Raw genomic sequence first — 22,606 nt, forward strand, 5'->3', positions numbered from 1 at the left:
CCAAGATCTCTTGAGGAGAGCTTCCGTTTTACGATCTAGGGGATCTAGTAAAACTCCTGCGTCCTCTACCGGAAGGGAAGATTGTTTTGAGGTTGATGCCACCGCCGCATCCACTTTAGGGACCTTGGACCATACCGCCAAATCCTCATCACTAAAGGGGTAACGCCTTTTAGAAGATGATGGGAGAAACCCTTTTCCCTGTTTGTCCCATTCCCTCCTAACAAGGTCCTTAATAGCGGTAATGACCAGGAAGACACGCTGTTTTTTCTGGCCTAGTCCAGCAAACATTATATCCTGAACCGACTTGACCTCCTTAGTATCCGGACACCCCACAGTGTTCCTAACGGACTTTACAAGGTTGTCTATGCTGTCAACAGGAAAACATGCTCCGCCTTCATCCTCAGAAGAGCTGGGGGGATGATCCTGAGGTATTGGAGGATCGGATTAGGCCCTCTTCAGACTCTGAACTGGAGACGGGAGAGAGGCGCTTACTTCCATGTTTTTTTTAGAGATTTTGATCCGAGAGACTGGATCTCCGGTCTTATTATGGATCGGATGTTTGTGGCAGTAACAGCTGCCTCATCCTGTAAAGTCTGTTTTATACAGGTCTGACACAACCTCTTGGGATACGTGTCGGGCAGGGGTTGCATACACAGGGCACACTGCTTATGCTTAGATTTACTGGTCTTCTTAGCCTAAGGGGAGAGGCAGAGAAGGAAGGGATCAGCTTATAGGTAGAGGATTATAGACACTCACCCAGTGAAGCTATCATCATACCGGTCTTGGAGGTGAAGCCGCTGTGTGGGGTGTGAGTAGATCTGCATCTCTACTCCTCGTCTTACTCCTGGTGTGAGTGTCAGATCCTGGCATGGAACGACCACTCCTCTTTGCTGACGATCTAGCGCTACTCTTCTCAGCGCTATCAGCCACCGCTGGTGGAAGCTCCTCATGTGCCGGGGAAAGCATGGTGAGCGATTAGCTCAGCGTCCCCGGCCTGTATTTGTAAAGCGCGGTCTTTTCTTTTTTTTTTTTTCCCCCACACAGGAGCGCTCCTGCCGCGACCCGGAAGTGTACCAATCACTTCCGGTTCAATGAATCAGCGCGGACTTACCCGCGAGATGCAGCCGCCGCCACCTCTTACAGCGTCGCTGGCGGCCGACGATCTCTCCACACCTGGCTCCTCCATAGGCCGGACTCCATCGCCCGGAACCTGCCGGATAGTACCAGACGAGGGGGAGGATGCATGCAGTGACTCCCCCGCCGCTGCTTCTGATGCCGCAGCCCCTGCTGTCCCCACAGGATCACACAGGCGGGTGCAAAGGCCTCAGGTAATCCTGGACGTGCTCCAACCACCTCCTCTGTAGGAATCCCGGGATTTCCGATAGGAACAGGAAACCAACTGAGGAGAGGGGGGCTGCCCTTTTGTCTCTGTAGGTTTCCTGTTCCTATGGGCGGGTCCCTCTCTCAAAGTGGGTGCTGTTGTGGCAAAGGGTAAAATATTAGTAACATTTTAAACATAACAGGTACAGACCCGAACCCAACAGGACATTTTACACTATACTGTCCTGCCATGCCACACGTCCAATATCAGAATCAAAAAAGGTAGCAATGGGTTTGCAACTGGTTCATCCAGTTCAATGGTGGGTCGCTCCTTAGCCATTATGTAATTGTGGAGAACCACACAGGCTTTGACCACCTCATCGATTCTCTCCATTTTTAGATTAATGGCTGTTGCAAGAATGCGCCATTTTAAGACAAGAATGCCAAAAGTACACTCTACTGTTCTTCGGGCCCTGGTCAGTCTGTAGTTAAAGATCATTTTAGTGTGGTTCAAGTCCCGACTGGAATATGGCTTCAGTAGGTTTTCACACATCTGAAAGGCCTCATCCACAACCATAACAAATGGCATTGATAGACCTTGAGTGTTGGGGAGAGGTCGTGACCGTGGAAAATTAAAATTTTTGCCATACACACGGCGGCCTATATCAGAGTTCTTAAAAGTCTGGGAATCGTTGCCACGGCCAAAAGCTCCAATGTCCACGGCGATGAAGCGACAGTCCGCATCGGCTATTGCCATGAGCACAACAGAGAAATATTTTTTATAATTGAAGTACTCCGATCCTGTTCTGGCTGGCTTGATAATGCGGATGTGCTTTCCATCCACCGCTCCCAAACAGTTGGGGAAATGACACACACTCCAGAATTTTTCAGCAATTTCAATCCACATGTCCGCGGTGGGTAGGGGTATAAACTCATCCCGGAGAACATTCCACAAAGCCCGGCAGGTGTCCGCAACTATTCCGGACAGGGTGGAAATTCCAAGCCGGTATTGGAAGTGGAGGGATGATAAACTCTCTCCGGTTGCCAGAAATCTGGAAGAAAATTAAAAAAAAAAAAAAATTACAATCAATTCTATTTATGGTGTTGTTCTGCTAAAGACAAAGGAAAATACAAAGAATACATGTCAGAACAACCAAAATTAGGAATGGCATGTGTTTAGAATTGTTACGTACCTTAATGTAACCAGCAGACGTTCTTCTGGTGGAATCGCTCTACGGAGCTGGGTGTCCTGTCTCCGTATGGCTCCTTGGACACGAGCAAGCAAATCCCGGAAAGAGTCTTGCAACATCCTTGTATATTCCGGGAATTTGTCCAGGTTGGCATTAAGCTCGCCATATAGCGTGTGATAGGCTCCACGGCTCTCATGTAGTTCGATAATGGGGTGTCTCCAAAAATGCCTACGCCGTCTCCTTCTCCATCTTTCGCGATTTCTGTGTTGCTCCCAAGCAAATGCACAGGTAAGAAACAGCTTGATGCTCAAATCCAGGTTGAAATAAAAGCGTTCCCGCATGAGTCTAAAACACGCAGCGTTTGTACGTGTTTCTATGCGTTTTTTCCTGCACTTGCGTATGCGGATTAAACGCTGCGGATTCTAACACAAATGTGATTTGTTGGAGGTGTCACGCCCCGAGTCACATAGCCAACCGTTACCCCATGACCACTAAGGCAATTGACTGCAGCATCAGTCAGTGCTGCTTGTATTATGCATATCCTGCCTGCAGTGTTAGGCAATGTGCCCACGTTGCAGAATAGAAGCAGAATTTTCTGCTTCAAGTCTGCATACCCTTGGCAGGAAAAATACATGTGGACTTATACGCGTTTTTGACAAGTAATTAACACGTTATGCATGCTTTTTTTTTTTCTAATGAGATTTCTTTACGTTTTTCTAATGCATGTCTATGGAATTGCCGCAATTCCGTAAAAATAATGAACGTGCTGCTTTTTTTTTTTCCGCGATGCGTTTCCGCTGCAGTAAAAAATGCAGCATGGGCACATCAATTTCAGAATTCATTAGAAAGTAATGGGATGCTGTTTGTAAGCTTTTTTTTTTTTAAGCGTTTCCGCAGCGGAAAATTGAGGCAAAACCGCTTAAACGCAACGTGGGCACAGCCTTAAACCTCAACCCGGCGAGGGGCTGCAGGCATGTCCCGTATCAGTGAATGGAGTGTTAGTGACTGGTCTGTTGGACTTGGGAAGATTGCTAACATAAATGAGGACCACATTTCCTCATCGGCTGATTCCTGGAAAGATGGTGGGCATCGGCTGTATCCATGAGGATGCTAAAGACTGTGTCTATGACCACTAGGCCACAGAGTTAACTGTGGCACATACTCCCAAGAGAGTAGTCAAAGACCTTTTACACACTGTTATAATAGGTCTGGAATTTGCCTGTTTTGGGCAAGTGAGGTCACCTGATACCATTCGGAAACTCATCCGTTAACAGTGTAGCCCAAATGCTGGTCCATATGCCTTCCCAAATGGGACTGCTGAAAGAGATGCAGATGGACCAAGGGACTCAGTTGTTATCAAAATTCATGAGAGAGTTGTGCAAAGCCCTGCAGATCACACAACACAGGACCTCAGTGTACCACCCGCAGATAAACAGTCTCATAAAAAGGTTTAACAAAGCTTAGAAGTCCATGCCAAAACAGGTTGTAGAAGAGGACAGCTGAGATTGGAACTGTTTACTCCCGTATTTGCTGTTCTTCATCAGAGAAGTTCCCCAGTCCCCTTAAGGGTTTTCTCCATTTGAGCTGCTATATGGCCGACACCCCCATGGACTCACAAATATAGTGAAGGACACCAGGGAAGCAGAGGTTACACCCTACCGAAGCGTAATCGAGCATGTGGCCCAAATGCAAGAACGGATTGCTTAAGTGATGCCCACTGTGAGAGAGCACCTCTTCCAAGCATAAGAGGACTAGTCAAGGGTATAGAAATCGGTTGGCAAAGGTGAGACAGTTCAGCGCTGGGGATGGGATTGGGTACTCTCGCTGGTACCCATAGTGGAGTGTATATTTCTGGCCAAGAGGCAGGGCCCCTACAAAATGGTCAAAAATGTTGGTGACGTCAACTACAACGTCCACCAACTAGGGACAACGAAGCCCTATCAAGTGCACCATGTCAACCTGATCAAGGAGAGAGAGACCTGATGCCCAAGTACAAAGCCAACAAGGAAGATATCACGTGGCCAAAAGAAGCAGTGCAAAGAATTGCTTAATTGGTAAAAGAGACCTGTTTGCTGAGTTGCCGGCTTGTAATCATGTATTAGAACATAAAGTCTTCACTGAGCCTCATGTCTGGGTGAAGCCATATAGGAATACCGAACCTCGCTGGGAGGTACTCTTGAAGGAGGTGAAGGGGCTTCTAACCACTTTCTGCCATCGAACGGAATAGTACGTCCGATGGCAGATCCGCTGCTTTGATGCAGGATCCAGCGGTGAGCCCGCATCAAAGCCGGGAACATGTCAGCTGTTTTGTACAGCTGACGTGCACGCAATAGCGGCAGGTGGAAATCGCGATCCACCTGCCGCTATTAACTAGTTAAATGCCGCTGTCAAACTTACCGCGGCATTTAACAAGCGCTTCCGGCCATCGGGCCGGAAATGCGCGCACAGCTGACCCCCGTCACATGATCGGGGGTCGGCGGTGCATTGGCATAGCGACAAGAGGTCTCCTGAAGACCTCTATGGTTGTTGATGCCAAATTGCTGTGAGCACCACCCTGTGGTCGGCGCTCATAGAAACTCAGCAATTCTACTACATAGGAGCTATCTGAACATCGCTCCTATGTTGCAGAGCAGATCAGGCTATGCCAGCTTCTTGCCTCCCATGGAGGCTATTGAAGCATGGCAAAAGTAAAAAAAAAAAATAATAATGTTCAAATCACCCCCCTTTTGCCCCATTCAAAATAAAGCTATAAAGAGATATATATATATATATATATATATATATATATATCTCTCTCTATCTCTATCTCAAACCTACACATATTTGGTATCACCGTGTTCAGAATCGAACGATCAATTAAATAAAAAAAAAAAAAAGGATTACTCTGATTGCTAAACGGCATAGCGAGAAAAAAAAATCCAAAATCAGGTTTTTTTGGTCGTTGTGACAGTGCATTAAAATGCAATAACGGGAGATTTTGGGGGGTGTGGCTTGGACCTGGAGCTGAACAGACGTGTCCCACAGGAGCTCCTCCAGACGTCTACTAAAAGCCCCAAATTAACTATAAAATCCCTCCCCAGGACCACCGGAACGGGTGCCCAGAGACCCCCCTCACCTTGTGCCTCCTGGGTGCTGTGCCAGGGGAGTCCCGGAGACGGAGGGGCGCGAGACGGTGCCCGAAGCTGAAAAGCAGGAGGACGCCATCGCCATTGCGACCTCCCCTGCCGCTTCCCCGCGGAGCCGGGGAGGAGAGCTGGCCAGCGACAGCAGTTGACAGGAGCGCTGAGCCGGAGCCGGGACGCGGGGCAAGGAGGGAGACCGCGGCGCAGCGTCACGGAGACACCGGTGAGTGTGGGAGCGCCAGCGGTGCAGGGAGAAGACACGTGTCACAGTGGCGGCCATCTTGTGGCTGGAGCCGTGGGGAACAGATAGACTCACAGCACGGGCCGCAAACAACACGTCCCTGCTTTCTCCATCGTCCCCTCGTGTCCCCCCAATACTGTGCACACCTGATCTGACCTGGTGAGGTGATCTGGAGCAGCCAAGGACTGCGGGGGGCTCAGCTTGGATTCCCCTCCACACTCTCCTTTTGGCGCCAAAAAAGGCAGTCACAAAGCACATTGACACTGACAGTGACGCTGCTTCTACAGCCCTAATCACAGCCCATAAGATACTAGGCTGCCCCCCTACCACTCTGGAGATAAAATAGGGGAGTGACGGTTGCTGAGGAAAGAGCCGGCTGTCTAATGTAGACAGGCTTGCCTCGCTGTTTCCCCCCCACAGCCATACACTAACCACCAAACCTACTGAGATATATGGGCAGATCTAAAAAGCGGCCTGATTCTAGCTTCCACCCTGACAATATGGATCGCTTTTTGAATACAAGCAACCAACATAGGAACACCAGATCCATGTCCTCCGCTAAGGTGATAAATGACAACTCCCTATCGAGAGATTCACCAGCCTCTAAGAGCTCCCCTGACAGAATGACAGATGATGGGGAAGATAATAATGACTCATTAGACGGTATGGCCGACAGCGATCTTAACAAATTTATCAGAACACTCCCCACCAAAAAAGACCTGGAAGCTTTCGCCTGCCGCATAGAGAATTCATATAAAAAAGAGCTCCATGCATTGAAATCGGAATTCACGTCCCGAGTTGAGGACATAGAAAAGACTCAGGAGTCCATTTTGCAGGAACTACAAACCCACAGGGAGGTCATTACCAACCACACACTGCGACTAGAGGAGATGGCGACCGGAATGGAGGATTTGGAAAACCGAAACAACATCAGAATACGTGGTCTTCCTGAGTCTGTGGGCACATCTGATTTAGATTCCACAGTGCAAAAACTGTTTCTTGAATTATTAAATGATGAAGGAGCAGGGTCCATAGAGTTTGATCGTATACACAGATCGCTTGGTCCTAAACCATCTTCTGAATCAAGACCCAGAGATGTCATATGCAGGGTACATTACTATAAAATCAAAGAGTCCATTATGATGGCCGCCAGACAGAGGGATACAATCAACTATTGTGGAACTCGGATTCTACTACTATCAGATCTCTCAAGACGCACCTTACAACTCAGGAGGGCGCTGCGACCTCTGCTATCCCTTCTAAGAGACAAAGATATCACTTACAGATGGGGATTTCCGTTTCAACTGATAGCCTTTAAAGGGGGGAAGACGGCCATCTTTCGTAATCTAAGCGATCTAGCTAACTTTCTGGGCACTTTTGAATTACCAATGACTGATCTTCCCGAGTGGCCTCATCTTCCCCAACTCCCAGATATCCCCCCTAGATGGCTAAAGGTGCAGCGCACTAAACAACACGGGAGGGGCGGTCCTCCCTCGACTCCGCCGTGAGGGGAGCACATCTCTCCTTGGACCCTCTCTTGTCTTGTGGAGTGTATTGATATATTTGCACTAATTTAAATGTGCCTAATGGCAGGTCTATATGTGTTTCTTCTTCGCTTGCTTTTTTTAGGCTGATTAAACCCTCAGCCATTTATGACTCACCATAAGGAACATATTCCTTGCTGCCACGTGGACCCGGTATCCACCGCTGGGATAATTTTGAAGAATGACTGATTTATTTATGTGTTCAACTGTTTTTACTGTTAAAATTTAAATTTTAGATTTAGATCGGCCTAGACCGGATACTAGTTAACAAAGTTTGGTTCAACATATTATTGTTTAGGTTGTGGGGGTGGCGAGCAGGAGTCGGTTCTCATCTCTGGCTTCTTTCCACCCCGATTGCTGTTGTACTTGGTGACTTCCCGCCAAGTGACCACATAATGATTTCTCGTTCTCAATCTTGGTGTTTACTCACCACACGCTTAATCCTTTTCTTCTACTTTCTTTTTACTTGCCCTTTCCTTTTTTCCTTCCTACCCTCCTTTCCTCACCCTTCTGTCCTACCCCTATCCCAGCAGGCATACAAAATCCTTCATAGGTTCTGGTCCAGAAGCCCATACTACCAGCTCATTGAAACTAACACTAGTTATGGCTAGAATTAAATTCTGCTCCCATAATGTTAAAGGTTTAAACGTGCCCGAGAAAAGGAGGCAAGTCATGTATTCCAACCACAAACAACATATCTCAGTCCTGATGCTCCAGGAGACGCATTTTAAAACCGGGATGACCCCTAATTGTTCCTCTTATTACTATCCAAAATGGTTCCATAGTACCAATCCTTGCTCCAAATCTAAAGGAGTCTCTATAGGCTTTCATAGATCCTTTCAACCAGAGATCCTTGATTCACTAATAGACACAGAGGGTAGATATCTTTTCTTGAAGATGGCCCTGGGGACACGCACTATTATCCTAGCAAATGTCTATTTCCCCAACCAGGGCCAGCAGAAATTTGGTTACATTTATAAACAACTCTTAGAAAAATTTGCAGGGGCATTGCCGATAGTTCTTGGAGGCAACTTTAATCTCCCAATGGATCCCCTAGTGGATGTCTCGTCGGGTAGAACTTCTTACCCTCTGACCTCTATAAAAAAGGTTAAGAGGCAGTTGCACGATCTACGCTTGGTGGATGTGTGGAGGGTTCTCCACCCGGCACGAAAGACTTTAGTTTTTATTCACAAGTTCACTCCACATACAGTAGAATTGATTATTTTTTCATATCCCATAGCTTGCTGGACTCTGGTGCGGGGGCGGGGATCGGGTCTGTGCTGTGGTCTGACCACGCGCCCATTTATTTTTCGTTTCGGCTTGACTCCACTGCGAGAGCTGGATTCTCTTGGCGGTTAAATGAAAGCTTACTGCAGGACCAGATATGCATTGCTGCGGTGAGGCGCTCTGTGGAGGACTTTGTGGCGGACCATGCTGGAGACCCGACTTCCCCCTCCGTGCAATGGGAGGCACTGAAGAGCGTCATACGGGGGGGAGCTGATCTCGCAAGGTGCACGTCTCAAGAGGGAACGCCTGACAGACATTACTGACCTTTCCGCACAGATACACAAACTGGAGACGCAACATAAAAAAGATCTTTCCCCACATACTTTATCAAACCTATCCACAGCTAGGCAGAAACTCCTCACAATCTTAGACCAGAAATCTCGTTGTTATAGGGAAAGAGTCAGAAGTCGTTTTTATCACTTTGGGAACAAGAGCGGTAAATTCCTGGCGAGGGCTCTACACCCACGGGGCCCACAAACATATATCCCATACATTAAAAACGCTAAGGGCAAAAAAGTACATAGCTCCAAAGATATCCTGTCCAGTTTTTATGATTACTATAAGTCCCTTTATAATATAAATGGCCAATATAGGGATCTCCCCGCCCATACATTGCAAGGGAAAATCAAATCCTATATTCAGCAAAATAAACTACCCACGATCTCCGAGGAAACCTTGGCTGATCTGGAAAGGGAATTCTCTTTAGAGGAGATCTCCTCTGTGGTCGGAGACCTAAAAATGGGCAAAAGCCCAGGTCCAGACGGATACACAGCAGCTTTTTACAAACAGTTTCTGGACCTATTGGGCCCTCCATTTCTTACAGCATGCAACTTTGTTTCCTCGGGAGGTTCCTTTTCCTCACAAGCCCTAACCGCCCATATCACAGTTACACCAAAACCCGGAAAAGATCCATCCCTCTGTAGCAATTACCGCCCTATCTCCCTCATAAACGTAGATATGAAAATTTACGCTAAAATGATTTCAAAAAGACTTAATAGCCTCTTGCCCTACCTAATTAATCAAGACCAAGTGGGTTTTGTTCCAGGAAGGGAGGCAAGAGATAACACTATCAGATCTATTTCTCTGATCGATAATGCAAACCGAAAGGGTGACCCATTATGTATCTTATTGATTGATGCAGAAAAAGCTTTCGATAGAGTGGGATGGGATTTCATGTATCAAACTTTAGAGGGAATTGGCCTACAGAAAAGGGCGTTATGGAGTATTAGGGCCCTCTACGAATTTCCTTCTGCTCGGGTAAGGGTGAATGGCTCGCTGTCGGACCCTTTTCATATACAAAACGGCACAAGGCAGGGATGCCCCCTGTCACCCCTGCTATACATACTAACTATGGAACACTTAGCAACAGCTATTCGTAACAACCCATCTATAGCAGGCATACGAATCCAATCAGAAGAACACAAACTTGCATTATTTGCGGATGATGTACTTATGTATGTTACCTCCCCCATCACTAGTTTGCCCAATATTTTATCAGAATTACACAGTTTTGGCGCACTAAGTAACTTTAAAATTAATACGCATAAGTCTGAAATGTTAAACGTTTCACTGCCACCCGCTTTAGTCTCACAGTTAAGCTCCTCCTTTCCATTCAGATGGCGGTCTGACTCCCTGGCCTATTTGGGCATAAGACTGACTGCTAGATCACAACAATTATATGATGCTAATTATAAAACAGCCCTAAACAGAGTAGAACTTGACCTGGAGAGATGGAACAAACTAAATTTATCATGGCTGGGGAGAATTAACGCTATTAAAATGGATTTATTACCGCGCCTTCTTTACTTCTTCCAGACCATTCCACTATTTCTACCAGCTTCCTTTTTCTCCAGACTTAAGATGGCAATAACAAGATTCATTTGGTCAGGAGGGCGTCCGCGCTTGGCATATCAGCTCCTGAGCAGAACTAAACAAACCGGGGGGCTGGGTCTCCCAGACTTTTCATTCTACAAAAGTGCATCTCTTGGAACTTGTGTTCTAGATCTATTTCACCACAAACTCAATAAAAAATGGGTTGGTCTGGAGATGAGGCTCTCAGACCATAATCCCATAGCCCAGATTTGGAGGGAGGGATCCAAACGCACTCAACTAAGTGATCTACCCTTTCTTACGAGAAATCTCATATTATTTATTAAATACGGTAATCATAAATTTATCACTTCTTCTATACCAGGACCACTGACTCCACTCTCTGATAACCCTGACTTTCCAGCGGGCCTTGGTAGGATAAATTTTTTACATAAACATAAAGATAACTATCCAATAGCCCACGACTACATTGACCGGACCTCGATAAAATCCCTACAAGAGATTTATGCTGGAGTTGAACCTCCACGGGGTTCTTGGTTTTTCCATAAACAAATTAAAAGCTACCTCTCAGAACTGTCGGGACGGACTGACATCTATAGACAACACCCCCTTTGAGTCTGCGTGCCTGGGTGGAGGCCCTTTGCCTCACACAGTATCAGCATTATATAAAATGTTCTTAGACCACCAACTAACCTCAACTGACTCCAATATATTTTTCTCTAAATGGGAAAATGAATTAGGTAAACCACTAACCCTGGAAGACCGTTGCAAAAGTCTCCTCTTTACTTTTAGATCTTCATTGTGCTCGGACTATCAGGAAAGAAGTTATAGACTTTTATCTAGGTGGTACAGATGCCCATCAAGTATTCATATTATGTTTCCCACCACTCCTGATATTTGCTGGAGATGTTGGGGAGATAGGGGAACATACTCGCACATCTGGTGGTCCTGTCCACCTATTCACAGCTTCTGGGAGGGGGTCTTTGAACTTCACAATAAAATGTCTCTCCACAAATTACAACCTACATTGGAACTAGCATTATTATCTATATGTAATTTTTCTATCGCTAGATTCAAGAAGAGCCTGTTGCGGCATTTTCTAACGGCAGCTCGTAATTTGATCCCCCGTTATTGGAAACAAGCAAAATATCCCACACGTGTCGAGTTTGTTACAGAACTCAATCATATTTTTAGAATGGAGCAACTGATTGGTCAAGACACTGGAACCCTAGATAAAGTATTGAATACTTGGTCTCCCTGGATTATCTTTAGAGAGACTAAAGAGTTGAAGGGTTGGCTTGCTAGTTAACTTAATCGGGACCGTTGGAGCCTTGATACATAAATTTTATCGAGAAAGAGAGAAATAATGTAATGCTACAAACCATGCAACCAAGTTTATCTGGACTAGATCCCAGACTTACATTTCAGGTCCTCTAACCCCTCTTTCCCATTTTCCATCCCCCACACCCACTCTCCCTCCCTCCCCCTCCTTTTTTTTTTTTTTTTTTTTTTCTTCTCTTCTTCTTTCCCTTTCTTTCTCACTGTATATTTTTTAAAAGTAGCTAAAAGTAATATGTTTATAAGACAGATTATACAATATTTCGTTCTCAAACCCAACTCTCTTTAAGAGACAGTCATACTTATATCTTCAAAATGTAAGAGACATTTTTTTCTTTGATTCCAAGTAAAGTTATCTATCACATTCACTTTACCCCATTATAAGTGAATATAATTATAATTTATTGTTTTGATTCTTGTATATGCTTATTTACAACCTAATAAACTTGATTTACACAAAAAAAAAAATGCAATAACGGGGGATCAAATAACCTGGAGAATCATAATGGCAGGTCAGTTTTAACATATAGTGAACCTTGAAAAAAAGCCAAATAAAAAACTGTGGGATTGCAGTTTTTTTGCAATTTCACTGCGCTTGGAGTTTTTTCCCATTATCTGGGAAGGAGGGGAGGGAAAAACGATAACGTAAACCTGAAAAAACTTTGGGGGTTAAGGGATTAAACCTAGGAGTCATTGAAGAGTGCCTGGTCTAGTACCATAGTCTTGGTACCGAAACCAGATGGAGAACGCAATGAAAACCAGAAGCTCAATGAAGTTTCTAAATTTGAAAGATATCCAATGCCCCATGTCGACGAGCTTATTTAAAGGGCAGGGCCAGCCCGATACATTACTACTCTGGACCTCACAAAAGGGTATTGGCAGATTTCCTTGTCCAAAGAGACCAAGGAAAAGATGGTCTTTTCAATGCAAGATGGTTATTTCCAGAATGTCAGGTTGCAATTTGGGTTTGATTGAGATCCAGCCACCTTCTAGAGAGACACAGACAGAATCCTAGCTCCCCACAATATATATGCAACAGCTTACTTGGATGACATGATCCATGATGCCAGGATTAGTGAAGCCATCTAAGCATAGTCGGGGCCAGAATTAGCCACAGTCACTCCTAGAATATCACTAAAGTGCTGCTATTTGGACTGCTCACTTTGTTTTGCCTGCACGGATATGCTGTTTATTTTCTATCCTGGTGGCATGGTTAGCGGAGCCTTAATAAACCAGCCTAGATGTTTTACTTAAACGACTTCCTGTGCCTACCTGAAGCGCAACCTAGTGAGCAGAAACTTTACACTTCATCTATCACCTGCTCAGTGAAGAACAAACAGCAGATGACACACAGATCTCAGATGAAGATACAATAAGAACATTGGGGTCCTTCTGGGTTCAGCTGTGTCCAATTTAGAAAACAAAGTTGAGCATGATGTTCTTATTTTATAGTTATCCAAATTGACATGTATAAGGATGCCGTCACACTAGCAGTATTTGGTCAGTATTTTACATCAGTATTTGTAAGCCAAAACCTGGAGTGGGTGATAAATGCAGAAGTGGTGCATATGTTTCTATTATACTTTTCCTCTAATTGTTCCACTCCTGGTTTTGGCTACAAATGCGGAGGTAAAATACTGACCAAATACTGATAGTGTGACGGCAGCCTAAAAAAAAACAAACCATTTTTAGTCACAGCATTTCTCGATCATCATAAATAATTTGTTTGCTGTATTGTACAGGTTGTTACGATTACACAAAGTACGCCATGTTAATTATTGTTTTGCTTTTTTTTAAATCTTATAATGAACTGACATATAGAGATATCTGTATAGACCAGTATATATGCACCGGTACATGTAAAGATGAATGCTATTGAGGTTTTCAGCTTAGAATATTCTCTCATACATAGCAGTGAAGCCTGTGGCTAATAATGTTTCTGTCTTACATATCAGAGGTCACCGACACCAACATGCTTCATAATATGCTTGGAGACATCCATTGTGCACAGTGACCTGTGATGGACAGGACTGTGAGTAAAGAGCCATCTCCTCTGCGGCAGCTCAGGAACGTGCTCTGGATGCAGAGGAGCAACATTCGTACAAAACACTAACGAAAAAAAAAACACTGAAAAGTCGCAAACTTTACAGAACTTTTTGATATTTTCAAGCTAGTTTAAGGAAGGTCTGCCAAAGTGGGTGGAGCATGAGCGAGGCTTGCTGGTGCCCACCAAATTAATTCCTAGGGGCATAATTACACCCATCAAAAATGTTCCCATTCTTCCTTGACTTGGGTACCATTTCTAGCGAGGCGCATATAGGAGAGCACTGCTGACAAGGAGTGTGTGCACGTCTGAATGAATTCGGCATTACTTAACTCACCGCCCTCCTTCACTAAAGACTGGTGTGCATGGTGCCAATCTTAGGGAGATTGTCCAAGACTATTTTTTACTATAAGCCTAAAAACCTGTCTGCTGTACTCGGCACTGGTTAAGAGTGGTCACTGACTGCTCCTGACAGGGATTCAGCAGCACTTCTTCCGGGCTGCTCTGTTGACAAGGCATGACTTCCGATGATATGGTGATTGACAGCCGACTTCCCAGAACGAAAGTATCAATCAGCATGACATCAGTAGTTACACCCTGTCAACAGAGCAGAGTGAAAGAAGCTGAATCACCAGTAAAAGCATTCTGTTACTGATTTGTGTCAGTAGAGATAGTCACGAGGCACAAAAGGTAGGTAGGAAGCGACTACCTGCATGCTAGTTATTAGCACATTGTAAAAATAAAAAAAGAATAGTCCCTGGTAACCCCATAATGACTCAGCCCCTACATCCACATCAAAAGTTCCGTTAGAGCACATCCGAAAAAAAAATCAGAATATCTAAAGTTACTCTACAAACCAGTGACTGATTAGAACCTGTGACTTCTCGGTATTTAGTGGTCACTACTCACCTGTGCGGTTATCTGTAGGAATCTCCTTCTTACACCGCTCATCACCCCTCACATATGTCTCTGTTGTATCAATATGGGGCAGATCTTCACCCTGAAAGAAATATTGTAAAAAGTCACAGACAGGTGAAGAAGATCAAAAGATCCAGGCAACATCTAATGTCTATGATCAGATTTATCCTGTCATCTCCACCAGGTATAAAACATACATTGACTGGCCACATTACTAGAGACACCCATCTAGTAACACGTAGGATCTTCTTTGCCCTTCAGGACCTCAGATATTAATCACATAGTAAATTGCACAAGATGCTGAGATTGTTCCCCAGGAATACCGCCCATGCCAAAGGGATAGGTTCTTGCAGTTGCCGCAAATTAGATGAAGGTGCTGAGATGCTCTGAAAAACCAATTCTACCTCTATCCCCAGAGATGCTTTATAGGGCTAAGATCTGAGGACTGTGAAGGCGAGAAAACAAGGAAAACTAACTGTTAGGGTACGTTCACACAGGACTTTTTTGCTGCTTTTTTTTGCTGCTTTTTTTTATGCTAATTTTCAGCTGCTTTTTACAGTACCAGTAAAGCCTATGAGATTTCAGAAATCTCATGCACACACGTTGGTTTTTTGTTTGATCAGTTTTTTCTGCTTTGCTGCTTTTTTTGGACATAGGGCATGTCACTTCTTTCAGCGTTTTTGCTGCGTTTTTGCAGCGTTTTTTCACCCATTGACTTGAATGGGTGATGAAAAAAACGCTGCAAAAACGCTGAAAAAACGCATGTAGCATTATTTGCTGCTTTTTTTGTGCAGAAAATCATGGCCAGCAGGAAGGGATCTCACAGCCAAGAGCTTAGGGGTGTGGTTAGTGAGGTGTGAAGAGCCATTGTGAGCCATTGTGAGGTGTGAAGAGCCATTGTGAGGTGTCCTGATTGTGATCTATTGTGAGGGAGTTCCTGGTAGTGAGGTGTGAAGAGCCATTGTGAGCCATTGTCAGGTGTGGAGAGCCATTGTGAGGTGTCCTGATTGTGATCTATTGTGAGGGAGTTCCTGGTAGTGAGGTGTGAAGAGCCATTGTGAGCCATTGTCAGGTGTGAAGAGCCATTGTGAGGTGTCCTTTTCTAACAAATTAAATGACCAGGTAGTAGGTAAATACCTGCGTGCTTGAGTACTAACTGAGTGTCTTTGGTGTAGTCATCAAACATGTTTGATTCACCATATACCACAAAAAAAGCATGAAAAAAAACGCACCAAAAACGCACAAAAAACGCACCCAAAAAAACGCACCAAAAACGCACCTATAAACAGCTGAAAATTAGCATAAAAAAAAGCAGCAAAAAAAAAGCAGCAAAAAAGTCCTGTGTGAACGTACCCTTATACTCCTGGTGTAAAGGAATGGAAGATTCTGGCACCTCCTGAAGATAATTGCTTTATGACAGATATATTTTTGATGCCGCTAGATATACTGTAATTACAGGACACAAATAGTACTATAAATATATGGTTAAGGCTGAGGTTTACTGTAGTCACTTTTATGTTCTGTCAGGGAGAGTTACAGAGTGGGCAGGAAAGAGTTACAGACGGTCAGACCTGCAGCTGGACATGAGAGAGTTCCAGGGGTTAGTCCTGCAGTTGGGAACAGGGGAGAGACTGAAGTTGTAGTGCATATTTCCAACTGCTCATAGTTGGCTCTTGAGGCACGATATTAGGTGTGCGGCCCAAGCGTGACATTTGAATAGAAATACATGCTGTCATTCTCGGGTCGGGAGAGCTGTCGGACAGTTTGAACATTGTGATGCAATCCCCGTCCGAGTTATACTGCGGTCTGACTCTTCCCATATACTGGTGGATAAAACAAGACTGAACACAAGACCTTCACAGCCTTCTACATATAGGGGAGATCTCATGACACCTTGCCATCTACCTGATGAGGAGAATCATTGGGATTTTCTGGTTCACAGTCCTGTTGAAGAAGAGGACGGGGACATCTCTCTAGTGTTGTACTCTTACTGGATAGAACTGAAAGAAACACATACAGGGACTGAATTCATTCTTTACATACAGATAATTATAGGCCGTGTGTATTTAGTCCTGTCTATTACCTGGTGATGAGAGTGGCTGCGGAACCTCCATCATGATGTCCTTGTACAGATCTTTGTGTCCTTCTAAATACTCCCACTCCTCCATGGAGAAATAGACGGTGACATCCTGACACCTTATATGAACCTGACACATACAATGACAGAGTCATCCCCCCGAACCCTCCATAGCGTTACTGTATAATGTCCCAGCATTCCCAGCAGTGTCACCTCTCCAGTCAGCAGCTCAATCATCTTGTAGGCGAGTTCTAGGATCTTCTGGTCATTGATGTCCTCATGTATCAGGGGGTGAGGTGGAGGCCCTGTGATTGGGATCAGGGGTCTTCCCCATCCCTCAGACACAGGGGCCTTACAGCGCTCACTAGAGGTCTTCTTCACTACTGTGTAATCCTGGTTATGGAGAGAGACATTAATAAACCTCACTACAGACATTGCCAGAGTCCTCACCTCTCCAGTTCTGTCCATCTGTTATTCCCCTAGATAAGAATGATGTAATGTGACGTCAACAGAATCTCTCACCTCTCCAGTAAGATGGAAGAGGATCTCTAGGGTGAGGTGTAATATCCTCTCCACCATTTTGTCCCTGTCATCCATCCTTGTAGGGTCACTCATGAAAATTTTCTTATATAGAAGATCTCCACTCAGAGGATCCGATATTGTAGGGACCTGAATGGGGAGAAGGTGACTATAACATCAAAAAGATCCCTTGTAAGTAATCTCCGCAGAATTTACAGTCTTCATATGATCACTACATCCAGTCATGGCCCCGTTCTGCCCCCGGTATAACACAATCCCATTATAGTCACATACAGAGATTTATCTCCGATCCAGCACCAAAAACACAGGACAAATCTAAAAAGGAAAATTTAAATTACCTCAGACTCTTCCTCCCATTCCACAAATAATAGGGTCACCTGGTTCCCAACAAAGAGGATGTGACAGCACAACCACCAGCAGTGTCACCAAGAATCTCCACTCTGTCCCATGGAAGCATTCAGCTGTCCATCCCCCAAACACTGGAGAGAGAGTGAAAGTACCCTCCTATCTACCCACTAGCTCAGGTCCTGAATGACAGCATTTCAAAATTCCTAACCTTTGAAATGCTGCCATTCCAGATGGTGGAAATGAACAGTTTTAAAAAATTGATGGTGGTGGCTGTCCCACTGTACGTGGTTCCCAGATCAGTGGCAAGGTCCACATAACAGATACGTGGACCAGTAAACATGGCCAGAGACATTATATTTCCCACTGGGTAAATGTGCTAGTGGCTGGGCCTGAGGCACAAGGCGTTCTGGCGCATGTCCTACCACCGAAGATTGTTGGATCTTTTTTTGTCCATTTTGCCTCTTCCTCCTACTCGGCTTCCTCATCCTATCAGCCCAACACCTGCACCACCAACAGTGGGAAACAGAAAGCTGTTCTGAAACTCACCTGTTTGGGGGAAAGATTCCACACCACGCAGGAGTTGTGATAGGGGATCAAACAGCAGACAGATCAGTGGTTGATGCCGCAAAAACCTCAAGCCCTGTCTGGTGGTGTGCGATAATGGACAGTCTCATAGCAGCTCTGGGCCTTGCTGGTTTGATGCACATCCCTTGCTGGGTGCCTGCACTGTATTTGGTGATGCAGAGCTTCCTTACATATTACCCTGATATTTCAGAGCTGCTACTGAAAGTGTGGGCCGTCTGTGTGCGCTTCTGGCGTTCTCACCCTGCTGCCGCTTGCCTGTCTGCGCTGCAGCTTTACTTCTGCCTTCCTGGTCACTGCCTCATATGCGACGTATCAACAAGGTGGAACTCCTCCTTGCATATGCTGGAGGGACTGTGGGAGCAGCAGCCGGCAATAGTGGAGTTTCAGCTGCAGCACGCATGGTCGAGTTGCTCTCTGGAACAACATCACTTCACCAAAGAGTGGTCCTCCGTGTGGGACATGTGTGCCATGTTGCGCTGTTTGACCTCCACCAACATGGCCAGCGCTGAAGACGCCATCATCACCGTTACTATCCCACATCTATGCCATCTTGAAAAAAAAAATGCTTTAGGCCAGACCTGGGCATAGTGGGCTCGCAGGCCACATCCAGCCCTCTGGCTGTCCGAGTCCGGCCCGTGGACCGAGACATAAGTTGGGGCTGGAAACTAGAGGTCCACGGGCCGCACTGTGCATGCCCGCTTGCTGTCTCCATAGGCGCTGAATGCATTGGTGGAGGAGGGACCTGCTCCATTTAACTTATGGGTCTCAAAATTGGACACAGCCTCAGCTTGCTCTTTATGCCTTGGAAGTGATGGTCTGCCCCGTGGCAAATGTACGGAAGGGAGTGTGATCACAGACCAGTACATCCGCTTGCCCACAGCCAACGTGGGCAAACTCACATTCATTAAAATGAACCAACAGGACTTGTCCGTACCTTTGGCTGACTATAGAAGTAGACCAGCGGCTCCCAGTCATTGTTATAGTGCACCGCAGTTTGATGATGCTACTTTCCATTCAAAATATTTTGTGGCCTTCTTAAATTTAAAAAAACCCCAATAAAATAAATACATGCACTCATGCTCAGGTACGGAGAGCCACCGGCCAGTTCGAGCATTGTGATGCAATCACAGTCAGGGTTAGGCTACGTTCACATTCGCGTCTTTGGACGCAGCGTCACCGACGCATGCGTCCCCATCTTTAACATTGGGGCGCATGGACATGCGTCGGTATGCGTTTTCTTGCGTTTTTTTGGCACACCAGACAGGGAGCGGACGACGCTACAGGTTGCAGTTTTGATGCGTCACATTTCCGTGAAAAAACGCATGCAACGCACCTGCGTCGTAAATGCGCCAAAAAAACGCATTAGTGTCTATGTAAAACGCATAGGGCGCAGGTGCCTGCGTTGCGCCGTGTTTTTTGACGCATGCGCCTTTTGACTAATTGTATTTTTTTGGGGGTGTTTTGGATCTTCAATTGTATAGGACAAGGCATGCGTCAAAAAACGGTGCGTTGTGTATGCGTTTGACATGCGTTGTGCGTTTTGCGTCGACAACGCTGCGCCCAACAACACAAATGTGAACGTAGCCTTATATGGCCATCTGACTCTTCCCTTATACTGGTGGGTAAAACAAGACTGAATATAAGACCTTCACAGTCGTCTACACATAATAGGGGAAATGTCATGATACCTTCTCTACATCTACCTGATGATCCTGAGGAACATCAGAATCTTCTTCTTTACAGTTCAGAAGAAGAAAAGTAGGACAGGGACATCTCTCTGGTGCTGTCCTCTCACTGGATAGAACTGGAGGAAACAAACAGGGACTGAATTCAACCTTTACTTACAGATGATTTTAGAATGTGTATAGTTAGTCCTATTACCTGGGGATGTGAGGGACTGGGGAACCTCCTTCATGACATCCTTGTACAGATCTTTGTGTCCTTCTAAATATTCACACTCTTCCATGGAGAAAGAGACGGTGACATCCTGACACCTTATATGAACCTGACACACACAATTATACCGTCATCCTCCGATCCCTTCATAGCGTTACTGTATAATGTCCCAGCATTCCCAGCAGTGTCACCTTTCCAGTCAGCAGCTCAATCATCTTGTAGGTGAGTTCTAGGATATTCTGGCCATTGTTGCTCTCATGTATCAAGGGGTGAGGTGGAGGCCCCATGATTGGGCTCAGGGGTCTTCCCCATCCCTCAGACACAGGGTCCTGACAGCGCTCACTAGAGGTCTTCACTACTGTGTAATCCTGGTTATGGAGAGACATTAATAAACCTCACTACAGACATTTCCAGAGTCCTTACCTCTCCAGTTCTGTCCATCTGTTATTCCCATAGATAAGAATGATGTAATGTGACGCCATCAGAATCTCTCACCTCTCCAGTAAGCCGGAAGAGGATCTCTAGGGTGAGGTGTAATATCCTCTCCGCCATCTTGTCCCTGTCCCTATCCATCCTTGTAGGGTCACTCAGGAGAATTCTCTTATATAGAAGATCTCCACTAAGAGGATCCGATATTGTAGGGACCTGAATGGGGAGAAGATAACAATGTAACATCATAAAGATCCCATGTAAGAAACCTCCGGAGCTGTTACAGGCGTCACATGATCACTACATCCAGTCATGGCCCCGTCCTGCCCCCGGTATAACACAATCCCATTATAGTCACATACAGAGATTTATCACAAAATATCTCCAATCCAGCACCAAAAACACAGAACAAATCTAAAGGTACCTTCACACAACGATTTCGTTAACGATATCGTTGCTTTTTGTGACGTAGCAACTATATCGTTAACGAAATCGTTATGCGTGACAGCAACCAACGATCAGACCCCTGCTGGGAGATCGTTGGTCGCTGCGAATGATCAGGACCTTTTTTTGGTCGCTGATCACCCGCTGTCATCGCTGAATCGGCGTGTGTGACGCTGAATCGGCGTGTGTGACGCCGATCCAGCGATGTGTTCACTGGTAACCAGTGTAAATATCGGGTTACTAAGCGCAGGGCCGCGCTTAGTAACCCGATGTTAACCCTGGTTACCATTGTAAATGTAAAAAAAAACCAAACAAAAAAAACAGTACATACTTACATTCCGATGTCTGTCACGTCCCCCGGCGTCAGCTTCCCGCACTGACTGTCAGCGCCGGCCGGCCGTAAAGCAGAGCACAGGGTGACGTCACCGCTCTGCTTTACGGCCGGCGCTTACACAGTGCAGGGAAGCTGACGCCGGGGGACGTGACAGACACCGGAATGTAAGTATGTAGTGGTTTTTTTTTTTTTACATTTACAATGGTAACCAGGGTAAACATCGGGTTACTAAGCGCGGCCCTGCGCTTAGTAACCCGATGTTTACCCTGGTTACCCGGGGACTTCGGCTTCGTTGGTCGCTGGAGAGCTGTCTGTGTGACAGCTCTCCAGCGACCACACAACGACTTACCAACGATCACGGCCAGGTCGTATCGCTGGTCGTGATCGTTGGTAAATCGTTTAGTGTAACGGTACCTTAAAACAGAAAACTGTAAATTAACAGAATCCATGTCAAATATTCCATTAAAACAAGACGCAAAGTTATAAGTGCAGGGAACATCCACGGAGATGGGGACATCAGAACAGAGGGCGTCTTCGCCTTCCTGCCTTCGTCATAGACCCGTCCCACCTCCGATGATGCGGCACATGATGTGCGCACCTTCTGATGGAATCCAGTGACTGAACCGCTTAAGCTGTACATTGTGACAGAGCAGTTCTGGCTCATTGGAGGTTAACCCTTTCAGGACATGAGCTGTATATGTATGACGCTGCAGAAAGTGCATTCCCTCAAAGCAAAGTACATATATGGCAAAGCTAGGTCTGTAACAGCCGGCCATCAATGCACTTCCCCCCCATTCACCCTGCACCGGCCATCGGTGATTGGCTGATCAATTCTGACCCGCCAATCACAGAGATGTCACAATAAAGTTGATCTGTCTGATACAGCACCATTCACAGCAGTCACAATGGATGGAGTGATCACAGTGTCACCTCTCCTGATTAACCCCTTTGGCACCGAATGGCTGGACAATAGTTTTTGACCAATCAGAGCCAAATAGGTTAATCTAATTACTGTGCAGAGTGGTTGTATACCTCCTGTATTACCTGAGTGTAAGAAATTAGTTGGTGGGAGATTTTTTTTTTTTTCTTTTGCAAAAAAAAAAAAAATGATAGCGCCGA

At 45.6% G+C, this 22,606-nt stretch overlaps 1 protein-coding gene across 4 annotated transcripts in view; it reads right to left on the reverse strand.

Annotated features, from left to right (window-relative positions):
• Positions 1 to 22,606, reverse strand: part of LOC143767208 (uncharacterized) — a 521,413-nt gene that overhangs the window by 74,207 nt on the left and 424,600 nt on the right. The window contains exons 2-10 of one of the 4 annotated variants that reach the window (XM_077255350.1): positions 20,776 to 20,925; positions 20,472 to 20,648; positions 20,266 to 20,389; positions 20,073 to 20,188; positions 17,434 to 17,580; positions 17,125 to 17,304; positions 16,918 to 17,041; positions 16,740 to 16,834; positions 14,826 to 14,916 (exon numbers count right to left, since the gene is read on the reverse strand). In XM_077255350.1, the coding sequence (XP_077111465.1) occupies positions 14,826 to 14,916; positions 16,740 to 16,834; positions 16,918 to 17,041; positions 17,125 to 17,304; positions 17,434 to 17,580; positions 20,073 to 20,188; positions 20,266 to 20,389; positions 20,472 to 20,648; positions 20,776 to 20,853 (1,132 nt within the window). In that variant the 5' untranslated portion in view covers positions 20,854 to 20,925. The remainder of the gene's footprint in view (positions 1 to 14,825; positions 14,917 to 16,739; positions 16,835 to 16,917; positions 17,042 to 17,124; positions 17,305 to 17,433; positions 17,581 to 20,072; positions 20,189 to 20,265; positions 20,390 to 20,471; positions 20,649 to 20,775; positions 20,926 to 22,606) is intronic. The other 3 variants (XM_077255349.1, XM_077255348.1, XM_077255347.1) reach the window with 3 other exon arrangements.

Source organism: Ranitomeya variabilis, chromosome 4 (assembly GCF_051348905.1).
Source record: "Ranitomeya variabilis isolate aRanVar5 chromosome 4, aRanVar5.hap1, whole genome shotgun sequence".
In the NCBI taxonomy this organism is placed as follows: domain Eukaryota; kingdom Metazoa; phylum Chordata; class Amphibia; order Anura; family Dendrobatidae; genus Ranitomeya; species Ranitomeya variabilis.